Raw genomic sequence first — 22620 nt, 5'->3', positions numbered from 1 at the left:
TGAAGAGAGGATATGGGGTTAGAAGGATAGGAGAGAAAGGAAAGGCACTGGAGATGGGCATTGGAGATGGCAGGATTTTGCTGGGAAGCTGGAAGCATCTCAAACTGGGATGCAAGTAATAAATACTGGGCTAGATGTAAGGGCCTAATGTTAGTCACACACTTGGTTAAGTCCCCTCCTCCTCCTGTTTTTGGGTTAATAGGGTTTACTAAATGAAGAGAAAGGTTTTGCAAGGAAAGGTCCCTGTGCTTTGGAGGGTGGAGGGTTATGTGGGAGGGGAGAGAAAGACACACATGTTCCACCTCTGAGAGACAAAAGTGTGCTTCTCTCTGTGTATCTGTTGGAGGGTGGGTTGGTAGGCGACAAACCTGGGAGCAAGGAAACCAAGGTGGTCTTTCCTTGATTTCTTCTCTCTAAGAGAGGGCTCATTAGTTCTATCCATATTGGGTGGGGGTCCCATGCTACTGGTAGCATCCGGAGGCACACAATCTTATGTTTAAGTGCCATCTACCCCAGAACAACCATCTGGGTCCTGCCCAAACCATGCTTTAACACAAGGCTGTTGGGTGAAGGCTGTTGAATATCAGACCCTCTGTAGGAAAAATTCAGCATCAGTGACAGTGATAAACAGTTCAATTTTTCATTCATTCATTCCAATCTGTGTTTATTAACACTGACTGGAATCTCTGCCCGAAATTGAGGCTAGAGGCTGGAGTAGAAAAAGTAATGATGAGTAAATTACTTCTTTTCCTGGCTTGTAGTTAATAAAAATAAGAAGCTGGGATTTAGTGCCTTTGCTTTGCAATGTTTCTGTGCTTCACGAGCTTACTCGTAAAGTCAGGAGCAGTTTGTCTTGGCGTGGGCCGGGGAGTGGCGTCGGGCTGAAGGGTGAAGAAGAGGCGCTGCTTGTCCTCTGCCTCCTTGGAATGAGGGGCCCTCTGAAAGGTGCCAGGGATGCAGCAGCTCTGCGCAGACTAGAGGCCTGGTATTTGCCAGAAGCTTTGGCATAATGCAAGGAGAACTAGTGCATGAATGATGTGATGGAATTATTGCTGACCATGGATTTCCTGCCCAATTAGTGAGTCGAGTCTGTGTGGGGTTTCATTTAATTGGAACTTTCCTGAGCAGATCTAGGTTTATTTACCATTTTACATTGATTTGATCTCAGGAGATGAGAGGGCAGCACATTGAATTACAATAACCTGTTATTAAATGAAGTTCTTCCTCATTGACCTTTGATTCCCCTTGCCCTGCGTCGTTGTGCTTCTGCATTTGTCATAGAGCCTCTGTCACAACTTCTTTGCAACCAGAGAGGGCACTCACGTTTGAAATCTTTTCAGTGTCTGGTGCATTTGTCCCTCTACATTCAAGGCACAAGAAATGTCTATAAGAAGAGTTTTCTAAATTGCTAGCCTGCAAACTCCTTGGGGTTCACAATCTAGCCTATATGCATCTTGGTATTTCCCCTTACAACCCATCCCTCAAAGCCTCCTCATGATGCCTGCTAGAAAAAGCTCAACAAATCTCTTTCAAAACATCTTAAAGGTCTTTATAGGTATACATTGTGGCTTCAATAGAAATACTGAGTTTACATTGCAGTCCAGAGGATTTCTGGGAGAATCAACCATAGTTTCAGAAAGATGTAAAGACCTTTCTCTTCTTAAGTAGTTCCTTTGACGGATAGCTGGATAAGCATTCTAAGTTGGTAGATGAAAAATCAGGGAAAGAGAGGGACTTGCTTTGTTACTTTTAGGGTTCTGTTAAGTATTCAAAGTTCTGAGGAGAATTTTCAGGGCCCCCTTTCACACTATCCACCTTTAGAGACCAGAGCTCATGTGTCTCTCCAGTCCTGCCGCTTTGTAGATTAACTGTTCTGTCTCTTAGCATCTTCAGCCAAGGCCTATCCTTCTAGGAACATGTTCCATCACTTAGATCAGGGATCAGGTAGGAAATATTAACTATAAAATACTTGTATTATACAAGTAATGGGAAAATATGATAAAAATGGGGAGACTAGAGGAAAAAGTTCATTCCTAACATCTCTCCTCCAGCCCAGGAGTTTTCAAAATGCGGTCCCAAGACCAGAACATTAGCATCACCTTGGAACTTGTTAGAAATGCATGTTCTAGGGCCCCACCCAGTGAATCAGAAACTGGGATATGATTCACAGTTTGTACTTCAACAAGTCCTCCAGGGGATTCTGATGCAGGCTAAAGGTTGAGCAGGGCTCTGGCAGCCCAAGCATTATTAGCATTTTATGGCAGTCTTTTCATGAGAGTGTGTGTGTGTGTGCAGGCTTTGCCACACTGAGAGTACAGAAGTAGCCACTGGAACACTAACTCACAACATCTCTAGTCTAGAGCTCCACCTAGTCAAGCAGTGAGTCCAAACTCCATCAGAATTTTCTAATACCAAGAATCCAGAAATCATCATGGTGGGTCTTACAGATGTGAGTAAATGTGCCCGAGGCAAACCACCCCATGGGACCTCAGGAACTTCACTCTCCTGGTTTGTTCTGGTTCTGAAGGATCAGTAGCCTCACTTATCTATCATCTTGTCCTGTCTGATCTTTCTCTGAAACACAGTTGTCTCTTGCCCTGACGTTCCTTTAGAATTTCTTCTGGATCTCCAGAGCTAACTGTTCACTGTCTGTAGTTGGAGGTCAGGGTATGGTTAACACTTGGAGCCACCCTTCCCTGTGACCCTTGGGCCTCGGGGCTGAGTCTGCCCACTGCTTCATGAGGCTGAAAAAAAAAAAAAAAAAAAAGAAAACACATCTCCCAGAGTTCACTGAAGCTTTTGTAAGAAAGAAACAGGCCACTTCATGTACACGTAATGACAAAAAAATAAAATACACGTGGGCCATGGTATAAATGGAAAATCTCCCTTCATCTTTTAAGAAATGGGAAAGCATTTTCTGTTTTGTGCATTAGTCAGGAGAGACTAGTTTCGCCACAGTAGCACCCCAGACTCAAGTGAATTAAATTATTCAGGTTTATTTCTCCTTCATGCTTAATGTCTTTGGACATCAGCTGGGAACTTTGCTCTGCGCTCACCCTGGATTCTGGTTGACAGACCACAACTACCTAATATCCTGTTGGAGAGGGAATAGGGCCTTGTAGCATCTCATACCAGCAGTTAGATTCTCTGCCAAGAGGTGACAGTTACTTTCCTTCCTATCTCACTAGTTAAAACTTGTCACAGTGCCTCACTTAACCACAAGGAGTTTAGAAAGTGCAGTTCAATCGTGGATCCGGAAGGTATGTGAACATCGGTAATGACTTCCACTTTGGACATTTGCTCCTTTTGTCTGCTTCCCTTTGCAGAGTGGGTCAGGAGTCCATGTGCTGTTATTGCTCTGTGATTCACCACTATTTGCTTGATTCTGCCTTTATGAGTTTCAGTTCACATTATCAAGAAGGCCTATGATTGGTAGACCAGCTAATGGACAGGAATATAAGGTATTTACCCAGTGCCCAAGCAGTCTGGCTAGAAGGGTAGGAGTGGGGTCTGTGGTTCCCACCTGGCAGTGGGGGTCATGGAGGTAACGCAAGGCATTCCTAATGCTCCCATTCTCCCATGTTTCCTTATCCATTCTTGGCAATGTCTCTTATCTTGGCTTCCATCACTCTGGCTTCTCCTCTATAAAACTTTTGGTCCCCCACAAGGGGACAGAACTCAAGTTCTTCTCTATGCTCTCCTTAGTCCTAGAAGAACCAGAGGAAGTGGCTAACTACCAGAATACAGAAGCTCTCTAGTCCTGCTGGGCTACCAGTCCATCTTGTTACATCAGTTTCCCTTCAGCCTTGTCATATATACTTTGTTACATATGTAGTACTCGTACAACTTTGCGTCATGCTTTTTCACCTTATGTAATGCTGATTTTAGATTGAAAATCCTAAATCCACTGTCATAACTGAAAGTCAGGTTCATATTTGTTTTTTTTAATGTCTGTAAACAGAGGATTAAATGCTATTACTGTAGCAATATCCTACTTCAATTCTATTTACCTGACCAGCTTTAAGGTTTAAAATTTATTTTCATCTTTTTAAAAAGTCGTTAAATTGTATCAGATCGGAAAAAAAAAAAAAGCTTTAGTTGGCTTTACCTAACGTTATGGAGGTTTAAGCGATATTGAAACCAGGACAGAGAAATGTTTTTCTGTGACCAAGTGAGCGGGTGCAAGGCAGAGAAGGAGCAAAGACTTATTCATTACCCCAGAGAGAATACCACTCCTTTCCAGTCTGCAGAGAGGCCAGTCTCAAAGGGCAGGCAGGCCGGCAGGCAATGCCCCTGCGGCTACCTGGAAGCCCAGCAAGTCACCTGAGTCGTGCCGGTGCCTGGGTTGCCAACTCAGCGGGCCGCAGTCCGCGTGAGCACGAGTGACACTCCTGGGGCGGGAAAACGTCCTTGGCCCTTTGAGCAGGCAGCCAGCCCGCTGGTGTGGCGGAGCCAGGTGCACCGGCGGCTGACGCCAGGTACCGCTTGCCGCAGCACCTGCCGCACCAAGCCCGCGCCCGGGGCGGGGCTTCCCGCGTCCCCTTTAAGAGGCCGCATCACCCGCCCCTGACGTAAGGGTGTCTCTCCGCACGAGCCCGCGTCCCGCGCCGCTCCGCGCCCCCGCGCCCACAGCCCCGGCGGCGGCACGACGAGCGGCGGCTCGGCCAGCGCGCCTCTCCGCTTGGCCCTCCTTCTCCGCCCCGCCGCCGCCCGCTTCTCGCACCGCAGCCGCCCGCGCGTCCTCCTGCACCATGTCGGTGGCTGGGCTGAAGAAGCAGTTCCACAAAGCCACTCAGGTAGGGCGCGTGACAGGTGCGCCGCGGGGCAGTCCCGGGAGGAGCCCTGAGGGGCGCCCTCGGGGCTGGCAGCCGTCCGGGAACGTGGGGACCCCGGCCCGCGACGAGCTCCCTACCCCGGGAAGAGCCCCTCACCGCCCGCCCTGCCCGCCGCGGCGGCGGCCCGGGCATCCCGGGGCTGGGAGCCCGTCTTCCGTCCTCCACCCTCAGCTCGTGGCGGCGCTGAGGGCAGCCGCCGGTCTCCCGCGTGCGGCCTCCTCGCCCTGCGCGCCGCCCCCTCACCGCCTGGCCGGGGCAAGGAGGGGCGGCGCGGCGGGAGATTATGTAAAGTCGCTTCTTCTCTGGTGACCTTGCGGTGCCGGTGCGCCCGGCTGTCCCGGGATGTGCTGGCATGAGCGGTGGCCCGCACTGGGGGTGGCTGCGGCGATGCCCGCGGTCTGCGCTCTTCCCCTGAGGTCTCAGAATCCTTCCTTCCATGTAGTCCGCAGGCTCCAGAGGAATGGGAGGATGGGGCTTCCTTCTGGGAAGCTCATGCATTAACTTTTCCTTGGAGAACTCGGTCGTCAAACTCCTTTGAGGCCAAGGCTTGGCCAGCAGTCTGCATGCCTTTACAAATTTCCCATGGGTTTTGCAGCCTTAACGTTATCAAATCATCATGTATTTTAAAGTGTTATTTTTAGTGAGCCTTTTTCATCTTGAATGTGCCCATCTTTATGGGGTTAATAAGCTGTGATTATAATAAAACTTATTTAATTCAGATTCTAGTAATTTAAATCTCATTGGACTGGGGTGAAAAATTTTATATAGGCAAGAATAAGTGAATACTTATGTGACCTATTTCTTATATAATGAGTATGATTACTAATTTTTTACGCTTCTGCAACAGTTCTAGTTTAAGAGAGCATTTGCTAGGGACTTTGTTAATTTCTTTAAATATTTCTCATAATTTAGGCATATATTTTTGAATAGATTGCCATAATTAATATCAGACTTTATCATAATTTCTCAGAAGTAGTGAGCTTTTTCCTGGGCTGCTACAATAACAGTCCTATTATAAACCGCCTTCAGAAAAGGTGAGAGTTGTGTCTTACAGACTGCTGGTGAAGCCACAGTGACAGATGCTGTGTGACATTCATCCCCTGTGCGCTCACCCGCCACCTCTGTCACCACAGACTTGCCTTTATAGAGTAGTTGTATTTGCGAACTTAGGAAAGGAAGGAAACGAAGACTATTTCAGTAAAAAAAAAAAAATCCCTATTCGTGTAATTATTTTTGCTTTTCACCTTGGATTTTCCTGAGCTCTCTGCCAGAAATATTTGTAAACACAAGTATATTGTTGGTGTAATTTGGAAGCCCTCTAATAACTTTTTACTTCAGATTCCTTCAGGTTTACAGAAGCAGCGTATGAGCTACCCATAAATTCTCAGGCAGGATTTCTTTGCCGTCACCAACCTTATTTATTTCAGATACTTGTCACTTCTGTGAAGCACCTCCCAGCACTATATTTACCAACACTGCATCCTTTTTCCACTTTGGTTCTGAAGACTTCGTTTGCAATCCTTGGTGCCCTAAAAGGCAATTAGGAATCTTGGCTTTGGAGTGGAAAAGACAGAGGATTGACCTACCTCTGCTATCTGTGATGTTGAGCAAGTCACTTAGCTTTTGAATCTGTCTTTGCTAGAATGAGGATAATAACCATTGCTTAGAATTGTTGTATGGATAAATGATTTTGTAGAACATGCATAAAAAGTGTTTAGTAAATGGTAGTATTAACATTAAAAATATTTTTATTAGTATAAAATACTGTCCCTTTTATTAGTAATAGTGAGACATGAGGAAATTACAGAAACAGGAATTTCTAGCTTTACTACCTTATATAATCAGGCAGCTCCATTTCGGCTAAATCCTGAAGTTATTTGTAGCTCTGAAGTTCAGAGTAAAAAACTTGAATTGGGATATGAAAGAACTTCTTAGAGCCTTGCAGGAGGTCCACTTGTGATGAGATAAGATTGGTATTTATCACATTGACTCTAGAATCGCTGTCATTTCCTTTTCTTTCTCTTCTCTTCCTCTCTTTTTTCCTTTCTTTTTCTTTTCTTTTCTTTCTTTTTATTTTATTATTATTACTATTTTTTTAACTGAAAAACCTTTCATTTTAAAGGTGAAGTTAATGTACAATCTCTTTTCCAAAATTTAACGTAGCACAATCTTAGAAAACCCAAGGCAAATGTTATTTTTGCGTGTGGATGGGTTTTTCAAGGTACGTAAAGCCAGTGCTAATGTTTGCATGTGACAAAGATATTAGGGGAAATAGCCATGTCCTACTTTTTAAGCCATTTTTTCCCGTACAGTTCCATGAACTTGATCTTATCTATGGAAGAAACTTTAGACTTTAGAATTATTTCCTTTTGATAACGGGTATGCTGGATTAGATACCCTGTGTTTATAAGTGGAAGGCCCTCCTGAGGAACATTTCTCTTGTGTTTGTGAAACTGAGTGCTTTGCTTATGTTTGTAAGGGGTGATATTTGTATTAATAAGACAGAATATTTTTAGTGTTTACCTGTTGATTTCAAATCTCTGATTAGATTTAAACTAATCTACACAACTGTTCTTCGTTAGAAGGGATTATTTCTACCTTGTTGCTGACAGTTATTTTCAACATCTCTGCTCTTTGGAAGTTAAAAGATGCTTTCACCAAATACATTTTATTAAAGAGGAAAATAAGCTTTAGAATATATTAAAATAGCAAATATTGATCATCTCTTTTTTTACTTGAATGTACTTTATTACTCAATTGCTCATGAAGATATACTTTACCATGCAATTAAAATAAAATAAGATATTCTTTTTTTACTATAAAATAGGACAAATGAACATACATTATTCTACTTTAGTGAATTTTATCCATATTGAAATTTTATTTTTGCAAGAGTAATGCCTTTTTTCACCCACATGTTGGTTTAAGCTGGCACCAGATTAGGTAAAAATAGCTCTCTGGTTCTAGTTAACCTGCTGTTCTTATAAAATCTATACTTAATTTTTTTAACTTTATCAAGCATTTGATATGGATACACCTTACTGTATAACAAAATTTTGTTCAGAGTAAATTTTGTTATGTCTTTGTATTAGTCTGATAAAGCTGTAGCAAAGTATCACAAACTGAGTGCCTTAAACAACAGAAATTTACCGTCTCATACTTCTGGAGACTTGAAGTCTGAGGTCAAGGTGTCAGTAGGGCTGTGCTTCTGTGAAAGTACCAGGCAAGTGGTTTGTTGGCAATCTTTGGCCTTTCTTTCTTTCTTTTTTTTTTTTTTAACATTTTAAAATTTATTATTTTTTTTTATTGAAGTATATTCAGTTACAGTGTGTCAATTTCTGGTGTGCAGCATAATGTTCCAGCCATGTATGTATATATACATATATTCATTTTCATATTCTTTTTTATTAAAGATTATTACAAGGTATTGAATATAGTTTCCTGTGCTGTACAGAAGGAATTTGTTTTTTTAATCTGTTTTTATATATAGTGGTTATCATTTGCAAGTCTCGAACTCCCAAATTTATCCCTTCCCATCCTCTTTCCCCTAGTAACCATAAGATATTTACTATGTCTGCAAGTCTGTTTCTGTTTTTTAAATGAGTTCATTAGTGTCCTCTTTTTAAAAATTTTTTTTTTTTAGATTCCACATATGAGTGATAGCATATGGTATTTTTCTTTTTCTTTCTGGCTTAATTCACTTAAAATGACAATCTCCAGATCCATCCATGTTGCTGCAAATGGCTTTATTTTATTGTTTTTTATGAGTAAGTAGTATTCCATTGCATATCTATACCACAGCTTCTTTACCCAGTCATCTGTCTATGGACATTTAGGTTGTTTCCATGTCTCGGCTGTTGTATATAGTGCTGCTGTGAATAATGCATGTATCTTTTTAAATTAGAGTTCCCTGTGGATATATGGTCAGGAGTGGGATTGCTGGATCATATGGTAAGTCTGTTTTTAGTTTTTTTGAGGAATCTCCGTACTGTTTTCCATAATGGCTGCACCAAACTACATTCCCACCAGCAGTGTAGGAGGGTTCCCTTTTCTCCACACCCTCTCTAACATTTATCGTTTGTGGACTTTGTGATGATGGTTTGGCCTCTCTTGGTTTGTAGACGTATCACCCTGATCTCTGCCTTCATGTTCACCCCGATCTCTGCCTTCATGTTCACATGGTGTTCTCCCTGTCTGTCTCTGTCCAAATCTCCCCTTTTTGTATGGATTCCAGGACAGTAGAGTGATGAGTATGACCTCATCTTAAGTAAGTACATTTGCATGACCCTGTTTCTAAATAAGGTCACATTCTGAGGTACTGCGGGATAGGACTTTGATGTATGAATTTGGGGGGAAGGGGCATAATCAGCCCGTAATAGTTCTTATTTTCATAAAAGCATTCACCACACTGTTCTAAATATTGTATTTGATTCAACATGTAAAAAGTCAGTTCAACCTATAAATAACTTTTTATTGCATAGAATGAGATATGCTTTCTTTTCAGTGAGTCTGGTTAGGATATATACCTATCATAAACTGTATCTTCTGGTTTTTTAAAAGGATAACACATACTTGGTTAGGCTGTGTTAATTATGATATAGTCTAGCATGTAATTATTGTCACACTCAGATTCTCCAACTGGAAACATTTAATTACATTGGTATTTTATGCCTTTCTGTTTTAACTAATTTCTTCATGTTTTCATCACATGTAAGGTGTGTTTTGTATAGACGTTTTGCTCTGGAGAATTTTAACATGAATGTGTTTATGCGTTCTTTGATTTGGCGAGACTTAAATTTGTTAGGGTATGTAATTAAATATATAATTAGTTATGACTTTATCTGAGTGAGGTTCTCTGTTCTTTAGTTGCCTGTGCTGAGCAGTAAAATCTCTGGTGCCTTCAGAATCTCGAGTCTGGCTTGTCCCTATCCCTGCATTGTTATGAGGTTCTTAGCCTGGGGTCTATAATAGGCTGTGGAGGGCCTATTTATTTTCTAAAATTATGTCACATTTTTATATGTGCATTTTCCTGAGGGACAGTGTCCTTAGCCTGTTCCCAGGTTCTTAAAGGAATTCCTGATCCCTACTCTCCCCCTACAAAGTAAAAATACATCATAAGAAGTTGATCATGTCATCAGGAGAGAATGGGGTGGTGCTTATAATAGCAATCACTCCATGCATTCTTTTACTGGGCTTTAGAATGTCTGATCAAAATGCAGCCATCTTGAATGAATTTTAGGGGCAACCAAATATTAAAAAAACGTTTCCAGAGGTATTGGGATTGAATGGAATCATGTTTGTCCGAGTGCCATGCTTGTATAGTTAGGATAACCTGACTCAGGTTAAAAAAAAAAAAGTTGTTAATGAGCTCTAACTTCCTGATACGCTTGACAAATGGACAGACCTGTGGGGTGATTGAACTGAAAATGGTGACTGAAAATAATTTCGCTTATCACCTAGATTCTTCTTGATCGAAGCTTTTGTTGTTGACCAAGTTATATTTTTGCAAGGGTTTTTTTCTCCCCCACAGTGATTCTTTAATGTTTTAAGTTAAGTTTATATGAATTTTGGTTTCAGTCAACTTGGAAAATTTAAAGTATCTCCCGAATTAATCAGAAATAACTTGAAGATGTCAAGACTTGGTTGGGAAAGTGGTAACTTGTTTTGAGAAGAAATGTTGTTGTGCAGGGAGGGGCATAATATCAGGGTTGGGGGAGGAGCTTCAGCTGGCAGAGCAGATCCTGGGCTGCATGAGAGCCTCAGGAGCCTGGGCTTTCTTTAGAGTAGGTAGCTGGAGGGAGGAGTGAGAAGGGCAAGACTTGTTGATAAGTGAATCATGAGAACTGGGTGAGATGAGTTGAAGAACAGCTCTAGGGTTTAAAGTTGTGGGACTTTCCTGAGCAGTTCTTCACGAGTTAAGGCCAGAATGGGGGAGATACTGGGGGGTAAGCAATCAAAGGGTTTCCTCTTTCCCATTTCTGTTCTTTCAGTCCTTTTTTCCCTTGTTCTACGTTCTTTTATGTGACAATCAGTTGGTTGTGTCCACAAGGAGGTACACAGAGGTTTAGAAGAACAAAGTTTATTATACTCTCAGGTCCTAAAGAGACAGAGTAGAGTCCCTGCACACTGAGAGGGGGCCACCTGGGAGGATGGCCAAGAGAGTGGGCTCAACCAAGCAGGTGGGGGTGCCAAGAGAGAGCTTGAAAACCCTTGACAAGTATCTTGATTGAAGGTCAGCGTGGAGCACTCAAGAAGAGGCAGGAGGGAATTTCCTAAGTGTGTGAGAATATTACTTACCAGGTCACAGTCAGGGCAGACAGAGACGGAAACTTGTGGTGAGGCCACCTTATCACACTGGTGCACTTAGTCACCTGGGTGGGGTGCTCACCACTTGTGTGGGTGGGGAATGTTCAGGGAGCAGGAGACAAAATGAGAAGCTTAAAATTTTTACAGTACAACCTTTCTCTCTCTCTTTCTTTTTTGGCTTAGATTTTCTTTATTTCCCTATTCACTTTGAGCCCAAATGTTTAAGAGTGGTTTGTATGGTCTACTATGGATACTAAAGACTAAGACAACAGCTCTGTACAGCTGTTATTAAAATGCCATGTTGTGAGACCTTCTCAAGTGTTCTCACAGACTGTCAACAAAATATTTTCAAACCAGACTACAACATCAGCTGAGTCTTATGCTTCGGAAAATAACTTTACTATTTATGAAGATTTTACATTTAGTACAACTTCTAAAGTTGGAATATGATGCTTTAGTTGCTTTACTCTAACCTTTCTCCCCAAGCCCTGGGTCAGGTTGTGTATGGTATGATGACTATGGAGACCCTGTCAGTCATTCTCAGGAAACACCCAGCTCCTAGGAGGTTTCCATTTATTTTCTAGCCTCTTCAGAGTTATGATATCTGAAAGAAACAGAAATGTCTTTCTTATAATGTAAACTGAATTTACAAATAGATCCTAGTTGGAGCAGTTCTGTAATGCTGAACGATACCTCAGTAGCAAGGTGCAATGCTCGTGAGGTACAGATGGATAGTTTGCCCGTGCTTTTGAGTGTGTAGGAAGCCGTGTTCACAGGGAACACTCCCGTTTGTGAAAGGAAAGAGTAGCAGTCATGGTGGTGATGGTCCGTAAAGGGGATGGATGCCACCTGCTGAGCAAGCATTGTGAAGTCCCCAACCTCTGGTTTTTTTGCGTGGTTTCTACCATCTGGGGAGCACTCTTGTTCTTTCTTCTATTTGGCCAAATCTAAGAGGGTGACAAGGAGTGTGGCCTCTGGGAGCTGCAAAGCTTCTTTAGTCAGCTCCCTGTTTATTTAAATTTGGGGGTCACTTCACAGTCACAGGCCTTGAAGTACTAATGGCTCATGGCTGATTTGAGCAATACAGTTTCTTCAAAATCTTGTCGGTTCCACTGGCCAGTTACTACCGTGGAATCTTTTTGGGTTTTGTTGGACCCAGTTGATCTTTTTTAAACCTTGTTTTCAACCAGTAGCTTTGGTTTTGTTACTCTGAATTTTGCAAGATGTCCTAATGCTTTCGTTTAGCCAAGAAGTGTTAATGGATATTTGCTGGTCACAGCTCTTTTCATTCTTGTTTCCTGTTACTTGCTTCAGGGATCCAGGATGACTACAGTTCTGCCATCTCTAACACACATTTTTCAAAATTGTCAGAGCGAAAGAGTGTGTTGGAACAAGCGTAGGAGTTCGGTGGTGGATCAGATCTGGGAGGGGAATGTGGTTGGCAGAATGTTGAGACCTTGAGTGACCCTCGCTCTGGTGTAGTCCTCTCCCCTTTGAGTGTGGGTCAGCCTGTCACTGTGAAAAGATGTCCCTTCTGAGATTGTTGCTTTATATGGCAAAGGTAGATTATACAATTGGGATTAACCTAATCACATAAGCCCTTTAAAAGAAGAGCATTTTTTTTTTTTCCCTAGCTGGTAGCAGAAGGGGAGGTCAGAGAGACTGGAAGTGTGAGAAGAACTGGACATGCTATTGCTGTTTAGGGATGGAGGGACCGGGTCAGGAGTGCGCTTAGCCTCCAGGAGCGGAGAGCAGCTCTTGGAAGGCAGCTGATGAGGAAACAGGGACCTCCTGAGGTCTGGGGCCTAAAAGAACTCGATTCTGCTAACAATTTGACTGGAAGAGACTTCTTCCCTAGAGCCTGCAGATAGGAGCCCAGTCTTGCTGGCACCTTGATTTTGGCCTCGTGAGTCTATGAGCAGAGAACCCAGTTAGGCAGGCCCAGACTGTGACCTGTAGAGCTGTGAGCTAATAAATGGCTGCTGTTTTAAGTTGCTAAATTTGTGCTGATTTGTTGCAACACCAGAAAACTAATAGAAGAAACAGTCATTTCAGTTTAAGTTGAGTTGGCTGGAACTTGTAACCTGGCCAGACCATAATGCCTAAGTGCACGGGAAGAAGGGAGGAGGCTGTAGTCTGTCAGTGCACCCAGAATGTAGAGGTGGGTGTTGGTAAAACGCTAGAGGTCTTTGTCATCCCCTTTGTCTAAAACACATTCATTTGTATAATGCACACACTTATGAGTGCCTGTGTGTGTATGTGTACATATACATACAGCATGAACACATGTGTAAAATTTGTCTCACTTGCTGAATCAATCTTTTCATATTACATCAAGGTCAGTGTTACATATGCCTCTTTTAGTATGTGCTGTATTTTACAGGTTTTTCCCCTATGCTTAGGTTTTTGATATTTTTTTCTGAAACTCAAATTTCTTTTTGTAGTCCCTCGTCTGTATTAAACAGTGAGGCTGTTAATTACTTTCCGAGCAGCCTCTTAGGTTGGTAGGCTGGTCGTGCAGTGACAGCTCATTAACTGTGGAGTGGAGAGACTGTAGAACATTGAAGAGTTTTTTGAATTATTAGTCTCCAGCAAGGCATCAGGGACGTTTACAGTGAGAGTGGGTGGTTGACTGTTCACGCTGCATCTGTGTCTGTGCTTGTGGAAGGCTGATGCCAACACAGATGCATAGAAATGCCCTGATCTCATCTGAGCACATTAGACAGCTACATGGTAATTTGAAGTTGTTCATTAAGTTGTTGTTGAGGATTGCAGATACGTGTGGCACACTTGGTGATATGTGAGCTCCATGCTCTTTGACTTGATTCTTGGATCCAAAGCCCTGAGTGATTTTCTCGGTGCAGCTGGTGGACAGTGACAGACATCTTTTGGAAGGATGAAGTCTGGCCCCCTGAGAGGTCTTTGTAAGGACTTGGTGCCAGTTGAGCAGCTTGGCCAGGGAGAGAACAGTCAGGCACTGTTCTGTGTCTGAGAGATGAAGAAACCCAAAGAAGGGGTGTCCTGAACGAACTGATAACAGGGTGGGTGCAGCTTTCACCCTTCTCATTCCCTGCTTGTACTGCTCACTGAAGTGACCCTGGAGTGCTTCTTTATGTTTCATGAATGCTGTGTTCAGTGGCTTGCTGGCCATATTTATATTATTCATTAAACTGCTTAAATAGCTACTTCTGGGCAAGAGGGACCTACAAAGCCAAACCCTTGGCTGTGGCTGTTCTCCGTCATGTCTTAGGCAAACTGAGGGAGAGGCTTTCTGCAGATATTTCTCATCATTACTGTTACCAAGGTTTTGCTCATGAAAGTGTCTTGTTACCTAGAGATTCTGTTCTACTTCATATGCTTAACTTTGCACTGGAGTGCTGTGTCCTATTCCACTTTTTAATTAAGTTTAATAAACCTTAAAATTGTTTTCCAGTAAGCTCATTTCTTTTCATCTCATCCACTACTCTCTGTGTATCTTTGGTCCCTCTGAAGCTTACCAACCAAAATCTTTAGATTTTCTACTTTTTTGGGGGTGATTACCTTTGCCTTCAACCCAGTCCACATTTTCTAGAGAGATATTTAGAATGCATCTTGTCTGTAAATTTCTTGATGTAGACTTGGAAAACTCCTTTTTTTTTTTAGCTCCAGCAGAAGCTGGAAAAGGTTGTCGATGTTTATAAGATTTAAGTTATTCAGCAAGTATTTTGTGATCATCAAGATGCATTTAATTCATTTTTTACAAGCTTTCAGCTACTTTCTTTGTCTCAAGATGTACCCATTTAAATCATTTTGATCCATTTTACCATAAACCACCTTATGTCAAAGGATATGTCCTAATCAGAAACTTACCATAAAATCTTTATATCAGTACATTTGTCTGAATTTGATAACTGTTACTTTACTTTTATGAGGCAGTGAGTTATGCTATCGTGTGATACATATTGGCTCTCCCTTTATGTTTAAGTTACTGCTGTCTGACGTCACTGTGTCTGCTGGTTGCTGCTGTGAATGATTCAGGTGAATTTCTGTAGGCTCTTTCAAGTTCTGTACGGTTCCATATGGTTATGATGGAGTAATTTGAATATTTCCAAAATTTGTCATTCAGTTTTATCTTCATGACTTCCGGGCATCTGTATTCATCACTTTGATAAATGGAAAAACCGCTATCACTTTTTATAAGTAGAGGTCTAAAAAATTATCATACACAAAAAGTTAAGTCTTAGATATTTTCACTTGATTAAATCTGTGAGCTCAAAGTTTATTCTGCTTTTGTTAAAACAGGAGATAAACAAATATTAGGCAGGTAGTAAATATCCTAACAATACACTGAAGACTTTTTCCTTCACTAAATCAGAGTGATTATAAGGAGACTAAAACAAATGAGATCTTCATTGGGGGTATCGGTGTTATTGAAGACACAAGTGTGCACCAACTGTATTGTTCAAAACTTGCCCCCTCCCACAGTTTCACAGAGTAAGTGGTCGACCAGTTTCTGACCATCGGGGAATTTCCTGCCCACGACTGGATTTGATTATGTATCATAAAAGGGAAGGTCATTTGATGAGAGCAGCACAGAGTCATCTGTTCTGTGCCTGATGTTCAGAAGGGAGAGCAGAGGCATACTTCGAGGGAAGCTCTTGAAATCATTTAGAAAATGGTGAAAGACTGTCCGTCATTTGGTTGTGTAGAGCATGATCAGTAGGAGCCCAGGATCAGAGGCTCAGAGACCTCAGGTGTCCTCCTGGTTTTCCCATTCTGAGGACCCGTGAGACCCCAAACAAATCACGAGTCACTTGATTTCAATTCCACCTCCCTGGCCCCCAATTCCTAAGTTGCACAGCCAAGGTAGGATGGACTTGGGCATAAGTGTAGCCATAATCATCTTTCTAAAAAACAAATCTAATGTTACTTCTCTGCTTAAAGCTCTTCAGTGGTCTTTAAAGCTCCCATGTAAAGCCCTTGTAAGGCCCATGAGAGAGTTTGAAGGGAGTGTGGTCTGACCCTTTTTGTCTATGTGGTATCATCTCTTGCAGCTCTTTATGTGTGTGATTATCTCTTACCACTTCCCTGTGTACTGCACACATTTGCCTGCCTTACAGGCTTTGCACCATGCTGTCCCCTTTGTGGAAATTCCCCTTCTCTTTCTTCCACTTTATACAAACTAATCACTACTTCTTTTTCAGGTCTCAGCTTGATCATTTCTTAGGGAAATGTGCCCTTCCCTTGTTTGGTGCGGGTTAAATGCTCTTCATTGTGCAGTGAGAATGTACTGTAGTGCTTCTCTGAAGTATAGGGCTTGGCTCACTGGACTGCTTGTTAGTTTATTTCTTTGTTGGTATCCCTCAGGGTGGGTATAAAGAAAGGGACTCTGTTCTGTCCTTCATTGTGTCACCAGTGTCTGCCCCTTAGTGGGAATTCAATATTTGTTTGTTGAATGAATACATCCTTCCTGTTTCTTTTCTTTTTATCCAATTTGTATATATTTGAAAGGGATTATCCTGTACATGTATTTTTATATTTGCTTATTTCTGCTTAAAAATACATCACATCTTTTTAAGAATTAATTTAGAAGTTAAATTAAACATGCCCATGTAAAGTTATAAAGTTGTAAATATAAGATAAACTTCCTTAATTATGAAAATGGCTAGCATGTCTTGGCATTATTTTAACTTAACTATGCAAAAAGACCCCATAAGGGGATTATTATTTCTCATTTCATAGATGAGGAGACTGGTGCACAGAGTGGCTAAGTAAGTCACTCAAGGTTGCACAGCTTTAGTGGCAGAGTTAGGATTTTTGTCTAGACTGGCTAGTTTCAGAATTGATAACTGCCAGTAATTCTCAACTATGAGTCCTATTCCAACTTTAAATGTCAAGCTAAAAAATATCTTAAAGCATCTAGTAATCAGTAAGATAAAGATGAACACCTTAATAGAAAAATTAGAAAAGAACTTGGAAAGGCAATACTGCACTCTCTTGTTATCCATAGGGAATTGGGTCCAGGACCCCCACAGATACCAAAGTCTGCTGATGCTCAAGTCTCGTATATAAAATGACGTGGTACAGTCAGCCCTCTGTAGTCGCAGGTTCCATGTCTGTGGAAACAGGGCTGACCGCATAGGAAAGGACTGCAAGGGGCCAGGATGCAGATATAAAATCATGGAAATCACACAGCAATATGTGACATTGTTCATTGTTTAAGTCAGCGTAGATTAAAAGGGATGATAACTTTCTGAGTCAGCAAGGGTGTAAGTATGTGGGTTCTCATTTGATGGTGGGAGTGTTGATATCAGCAGTTCTCTTGCTTGTAATTCTGTTTTTAGGAATCTGTTTACAGAAAATAAATGTATGAACCTGAAACACTTGTGTGCACAGTTGTTCACTTCAGTAGTGTTGTAGTGAAAAGTTGGAAAGAACCTGAATGCAAATGCTGGTGGATAGGGAAGTAGATCACAGTACTTATGCATCATCGAGTGTCTGTAGCTGTTTTATCTACACAGCAGTTCTTATTGGTGTAGGGGAGTATTCATGATGATCACTCTTGAGAAAAGCAGGACATAAAGTAGATATTCAACAAGCCTTATATTGGAAAAAAGAGCTACGATAGTAGATAAAATACACTGAGTACTTATATACCAGGCACTGTGCTATATAATGCTGTAAGATTATTTTTAAAATTAACATTTAAACAGTGATTTTTCCTGGTCAGTGGGCTTATGGATGAGCAGTTTGTGTTTCTACGTTTTCTTCCTTGTCTTTTGTAATTAGGTTTTTCTCTCTCACTACATTTTCTTTCCATCATCTTTACTTCTTCCACCCCCATGTGCTCAGGTTAGACTGAAAACAAGGGACAGAAGAATCTTACAAGCTCTCACTGGGATTGGGAGCAAACCCAGTTTCCAGCCAAATTCTTGAATTATCAGTCAGTGTAGGTTTGCTCCATTAGGCAATTAGCTTAAGAGTATTAGAATACCTGCCTCGCCCTCTGTAGAGCCCAGAATTAAATTGTGCTGCTTGGGTTGCTTCTGAATGTGTGGCTGCTTTTCCTGTTTCTATAAGAAGTGTAGAGCTCTTGTGAATAAGAAGGCTGCTTATGACTTTTGCTAATGTTTCTTTTGAATGCTTTCCCCCCAGATCCTTAGGAAAGACAGTGTCATGACTTTGACTCTGTTTTGAGCAAAGGGAAGGTGGGCAGCTAGGACATAGTATAGCAGAGCTTCTGCAAGATGCTCTCGGTCATTTGGTGTGCACAGGCCAGCTTTGTTCTTCAGCCCTCATACCAGGGGTCTCCAGGGCATTGCTTATTTTTTAGCTTCTTGGCAAAAGATGTGTAGGCAATGCTATTCAGCAAAGAAGGGTGAAGAGCGGTGGAGACATTCTAAGAAGATGGGAGACCTTCCCAGTGATCCTCTTGGTGGGCTTCTGTTTTGAGGACAGAAAATGCAGAGTGTAGGAGAGCATGAATGGAAAAATAATACATCTTTTCTTCTACCTCAAGCAAAATAGAACAGAATGGAGGAAGCACAACCAGGAAACACAGCCTCAGGAACGAGGTGGTCAGGCCACCGTCAGTCAGCTTCCTAGGAGAGAGGGCATGTCTGGCAAGATCAGCTGGAGCCCTAAGGGTGGCTGCTGCCTGGGCACAAGTGTGCCTTTCTGGGTGGCTTGGCTTTCTCTGGGGCCTGGCACACTTTAATGGCTTCAATGAAAAGTGCTTCGAGTTCTGAGACAAATAGGCTGTGAAGTCATTTCTGGATTAAAGCTTGTTTTTCCACCCTCTGCAGAATCACTTTAAATTTCTGGAGTGAACATTACTTTGTAAGTTGAGAAGCAAGAGTTGAAGACTCTGTCTCAAGGAATTTGTTTTCCTGCGTAGTAATCCTGAGTACATTAAACTGATGCTTTTGTTTGCTGCAGAACTTCAGATTCTGGTCCTCATCCATGATGTTAGACTTGACCATGTAAATACAGCACTGTGTAAAAGTGATTTTTGAATTGAGGTAGATGTAGCATAATGGAACTCTGTTATCTGTACGTGCCGTACTATGCCCTTCGGAGGTTTTCTGAAGAGTGCCAGGGTTTTGCAGGACATTTCTCTCATAATTGGGCATTACTTGTGGAAGGTGAGGTGTGAGTCTATTTGATTTTTAAGTTTTTTAGAGCAGGTTATTAAAATGTGTTTTATTAAGCTACTCAGTGAATTATTTTGATTTAAAAACTCTCTTGATGCAAGGTAGATTCTTACTTGTATCAGTAGTTTAGTCTCTGGTTCCTGAGTGTACTGTTGGAATCCTAACAACTTGTTTAATAGAGTACCCATGGACCGGAAAAAGGTGTGCTATTCTGTTTCTGTGGATTAAATTACCTCACTTTTTCTTTATAATTTTGAAGGTGCTATTTCTTTACCTCATGCTTCATTTAGAAGTGATTCTGGCCCCAGCCTACCAGCCTAGAAATCTACAGCCTAGAATTGTGCAGGGAATTTAAAAACCGCTTATGCTGATACAGTGGTTCCCAAACGTGGCTGTGTGTCACATTTAGTTCCTACCATGTGGGAGTCTGAAATAGGTCTGAGAAGGGGCACAGACATTACCATAACTGCCCCCTCAACCCCAAAATAACTTCTCAGGTTTAAGGACTGCTGTCCAGGGAATCTCCTATTAATAGATAGAACATGGGAGAGAGGCACCTACCAAAAACAAGTAAGTTTGAGAAATATTGGAAGCAGAGTTAAGCATGCATCTGTATTACGGGACTTTCCAGAGCCCCTAACCGTTATAAAATGTTCAGAAATCTTGAAGCAAGGTATGATTATGTACAATTGATTAGTAAATCCTCTTGCCTGTTTCCTTCTCACTCCCCTTCTATTCTTTCCTCCCCCCTATTTGTTTATCTTTAAAGAAAATTAAAAAAAGATTTGTAGATTACCCATACATAAAAAAAAATAATAGTTCTCCTTCAAAAGTTCTTACAGTTTGGTTTTGATATGTGTTTCTTTAAGTGGAAGCATCACCTATATTTTGAAACAAGTGTTAGGGTCTTTTGAATAATCCCTTCTACTGAATTAAAGTTTTTTATTCAATCTGTCACATAATTAATTAGATCATCATGATTTTACTCTTCCGTAGCTACTCAGGTACTTGCTCTCCTAACATCCGTCTGAGACAGGAAACTCACATTAACTTCTCCCTGTTAGTTGGTAATTGTGGAGTGGCACCTTCACATTTTATATTGTGCGTGTACTTATTTACTACTCTAACACCTCTCTGCAGAGAACACAGGTTGATACTGAACCATTTGACACAGGAGAAAAGAGAGTCTGAGTGCCTTACCTAAAGTTTCTGCAGAAACGATGTTATTATGAGAGTCTGGCCCAAACTTTTCGTACATACTTCTTGCCAGTCAGCAGGCTCTTAGGCGCCTAAACCCCTACCTGCGGTGCTAGATGTGTTCGTGGCAGCTGTGAAGGGCAGGAAGGGAGAGTAGCAACATAAGAGTGTGATATTCTCAAGATGCTGCAAGAGGCAACATTGGTAGGTGGAGTGCCCCTGCCGAAGAAGCCATTGGCAAATACAGAAACTCATTCCTTTCTCACATTAGAAAGGACTTAAAAATATGCAGTTGTAGGTTTTCAGGAATGTTACAAGGCTTGAAGAGTAAGCATTCAAAGATTTTTTTTTTTTGGGTAACATTGTGAGAAAGAAGCTTTGTAATATATTATTTACTTATTTATTTTCTTTAGAGTAGTAAACCACAGTGCTGTAGAGTTACAACTGTGGAAATTTAAAGGCCTTTAGCCACTGTGCTCTGTAGTCTTAGCTTAATACTGTTTGTATATTCAGTATTTTTAATACATAGGAGCTGTCTTTTTGTGGTTAATAAATAATGTCCCTTGGATGAGTGAAATTGTCTAGAACTGGGACTCCTCTTTGGGGAATAGACTTTATACTCCGTTCTGGCTTTATAGTTTCCTTGATTACAATGACTTATATATGCACTGTACAGTCTCACCTTTTGTATCTAGATTACTAATCATAGAATTTTCTTTTCTGATGCCAAAGCTCTCCCTGTGAAATATTGGCACTTGTCACAATGTCCGTTTTTGAAATGCTGTGGGAGTTCCTCTGACAGTTGGCTGCTCACCCTCCCCCACCCCCCACCATCCTGGTCCTACCTGGGACCATCTCTCAGTCTCCCAGTATCTCTCCTGTCTCCAGTCAGGTCACGTTTTAGCCAGAGAAATTCAAAACCGAATATATCCTTGACACTTCTGTGCTTAAAACCTTTCAATAGCTTCTGGTTGCAGAGACTAACATCCTAAATCATGAGATGCAAGGGCCTGCCTGATGTAACCCTTGCCTCTCAGCCCCGATTTAGTGCCAGTTTTCTGCTCACATGGTGCTCTGGACATCCATCTGTCTTACAAACTGTAGGCATTAAATTGATTACCTGCCAGGTTCTGTGCTAAGTTCTGAGTGTAGAGAGATGAGTAAAATACTCAATCCCTGTCCTTATGGAAGTGGCAGTGTAGTGGGAGACAGACCAGTAATCATGCAAATATGTAACTAGACATTGTCACAAACGCAGCTGAGACATGCTAGGGTGGCATGACAGGAGGTCATTCCTGACGTGTTGTGGAGCTAGACCACATTCTCTTCAGCACGTAGGAAGGTTAACGGTGCTCATCAGGTGCAGCAGGGAAGGCTTTTCCCAGCAGAGACAATTCCAAATGTAAGAAAGGTACTGTTATTTGACATAAAGAGCAGATGATGGTTTCACAGGTACCTGCAAATAGTAATTCAGAAAAGATAGCCTTGGAGATAAATACGGCTACTGTGTTTTACTGAGGATAGGATCTTGGATCAGCTCCAGCTGTAATAGTTTCTGTTGAGGGAATAAAATCATATGATTTACAGCATTAGCTTTCTTATCAAAGACCGTATCTCTGGCTTTTCAGAAGTAGGGTGGTCATGGAGTGTCTCTCTGAGGATGGAAATTTAAACTGAGAAGTTGAAGGTAAGAAGAAACCAGCCCTTTGTGAAGTTGCCAGCAGAGGGAACAGCATGTAGGAGGTCCCTGGAACAGGCAGACGTGGTGGCCCCTGTGGCTGGATTGGGTGTCCACCTTCCTGTCACCCTAGGGACACATCCGTCCTACTCATCCTTTAGCCCTTAATTCCAGTGTTACTTCTTGGAAGCCCCTCTCTGATCTGCTAGATTGGATGAAGTTCCCCTTTGATCTGTTTACTGTGGTTTGTCATCATGCATTAATTTTGTGGCCATTTGGTGAAATGTTTATTTCCTTCATTGGTCTCTAAATTCCAAACGACAGGGATCAAGTTTCTGTTGGCTTACTTATGGGGATGATGATAAGGATAAGTAACATATATATAGTACTTACCATTTAGCTTAACCCCATTAAAAAAAACCTATGGGGTAGGTACTGTTACACACATTTAACTCATGAGGAAACTAAGGCA

General features: G+C 41.7%; 1 protein-coding gene across 2 annotated transcripts in view; it reads left to right on the top strand.

Annotated features, from left to right (window-relative positions):
• The first annotated feature begins 4571 nt into the window (after window positions 1–4571).
• Window positions 4572–22620, top strand: part of SH3GL2 (SH3 domain containing GRB2 like 2, endophilin A1) — a 169172-nt gene continuing 151123 nt past the window's right edge. Inside the window, exon 1 of one of the 2 annotated variants that reach the window (XM_006208272.3) lies at window positions 4572–4796. In XM_006208272.3, coding sequence (XP_006208334.1) covers window positions 4752–4796 — 45 coding nt within the window. In that variant the 5' untranslated portion in view covers window positions 4572–4751. Of the gene's footprint in view, window positions 4797–8749; window positions 8787–22620 lie in introns of those variants that run through there. The other variant, XM_072959364.1, reaches the window with a different exon arrangement.

This window comes from Vicugna pacos, chromosome 4 (genome assembly GCF_048564905.1).
Source record: "Vicugna pacos chromosome 4, VicPac4, whole genome shotgun sequence".
NCBI lineage: Eukaryota > Metazoa > Chordata > Mammalia > Artiodactyla > Camelidae > Vicugna > Vicugna pacos.
Note: the sequence above shows the minus strand (reverse complement) of the source record. Positions and strands in the feature narration are given on the sequence as shown.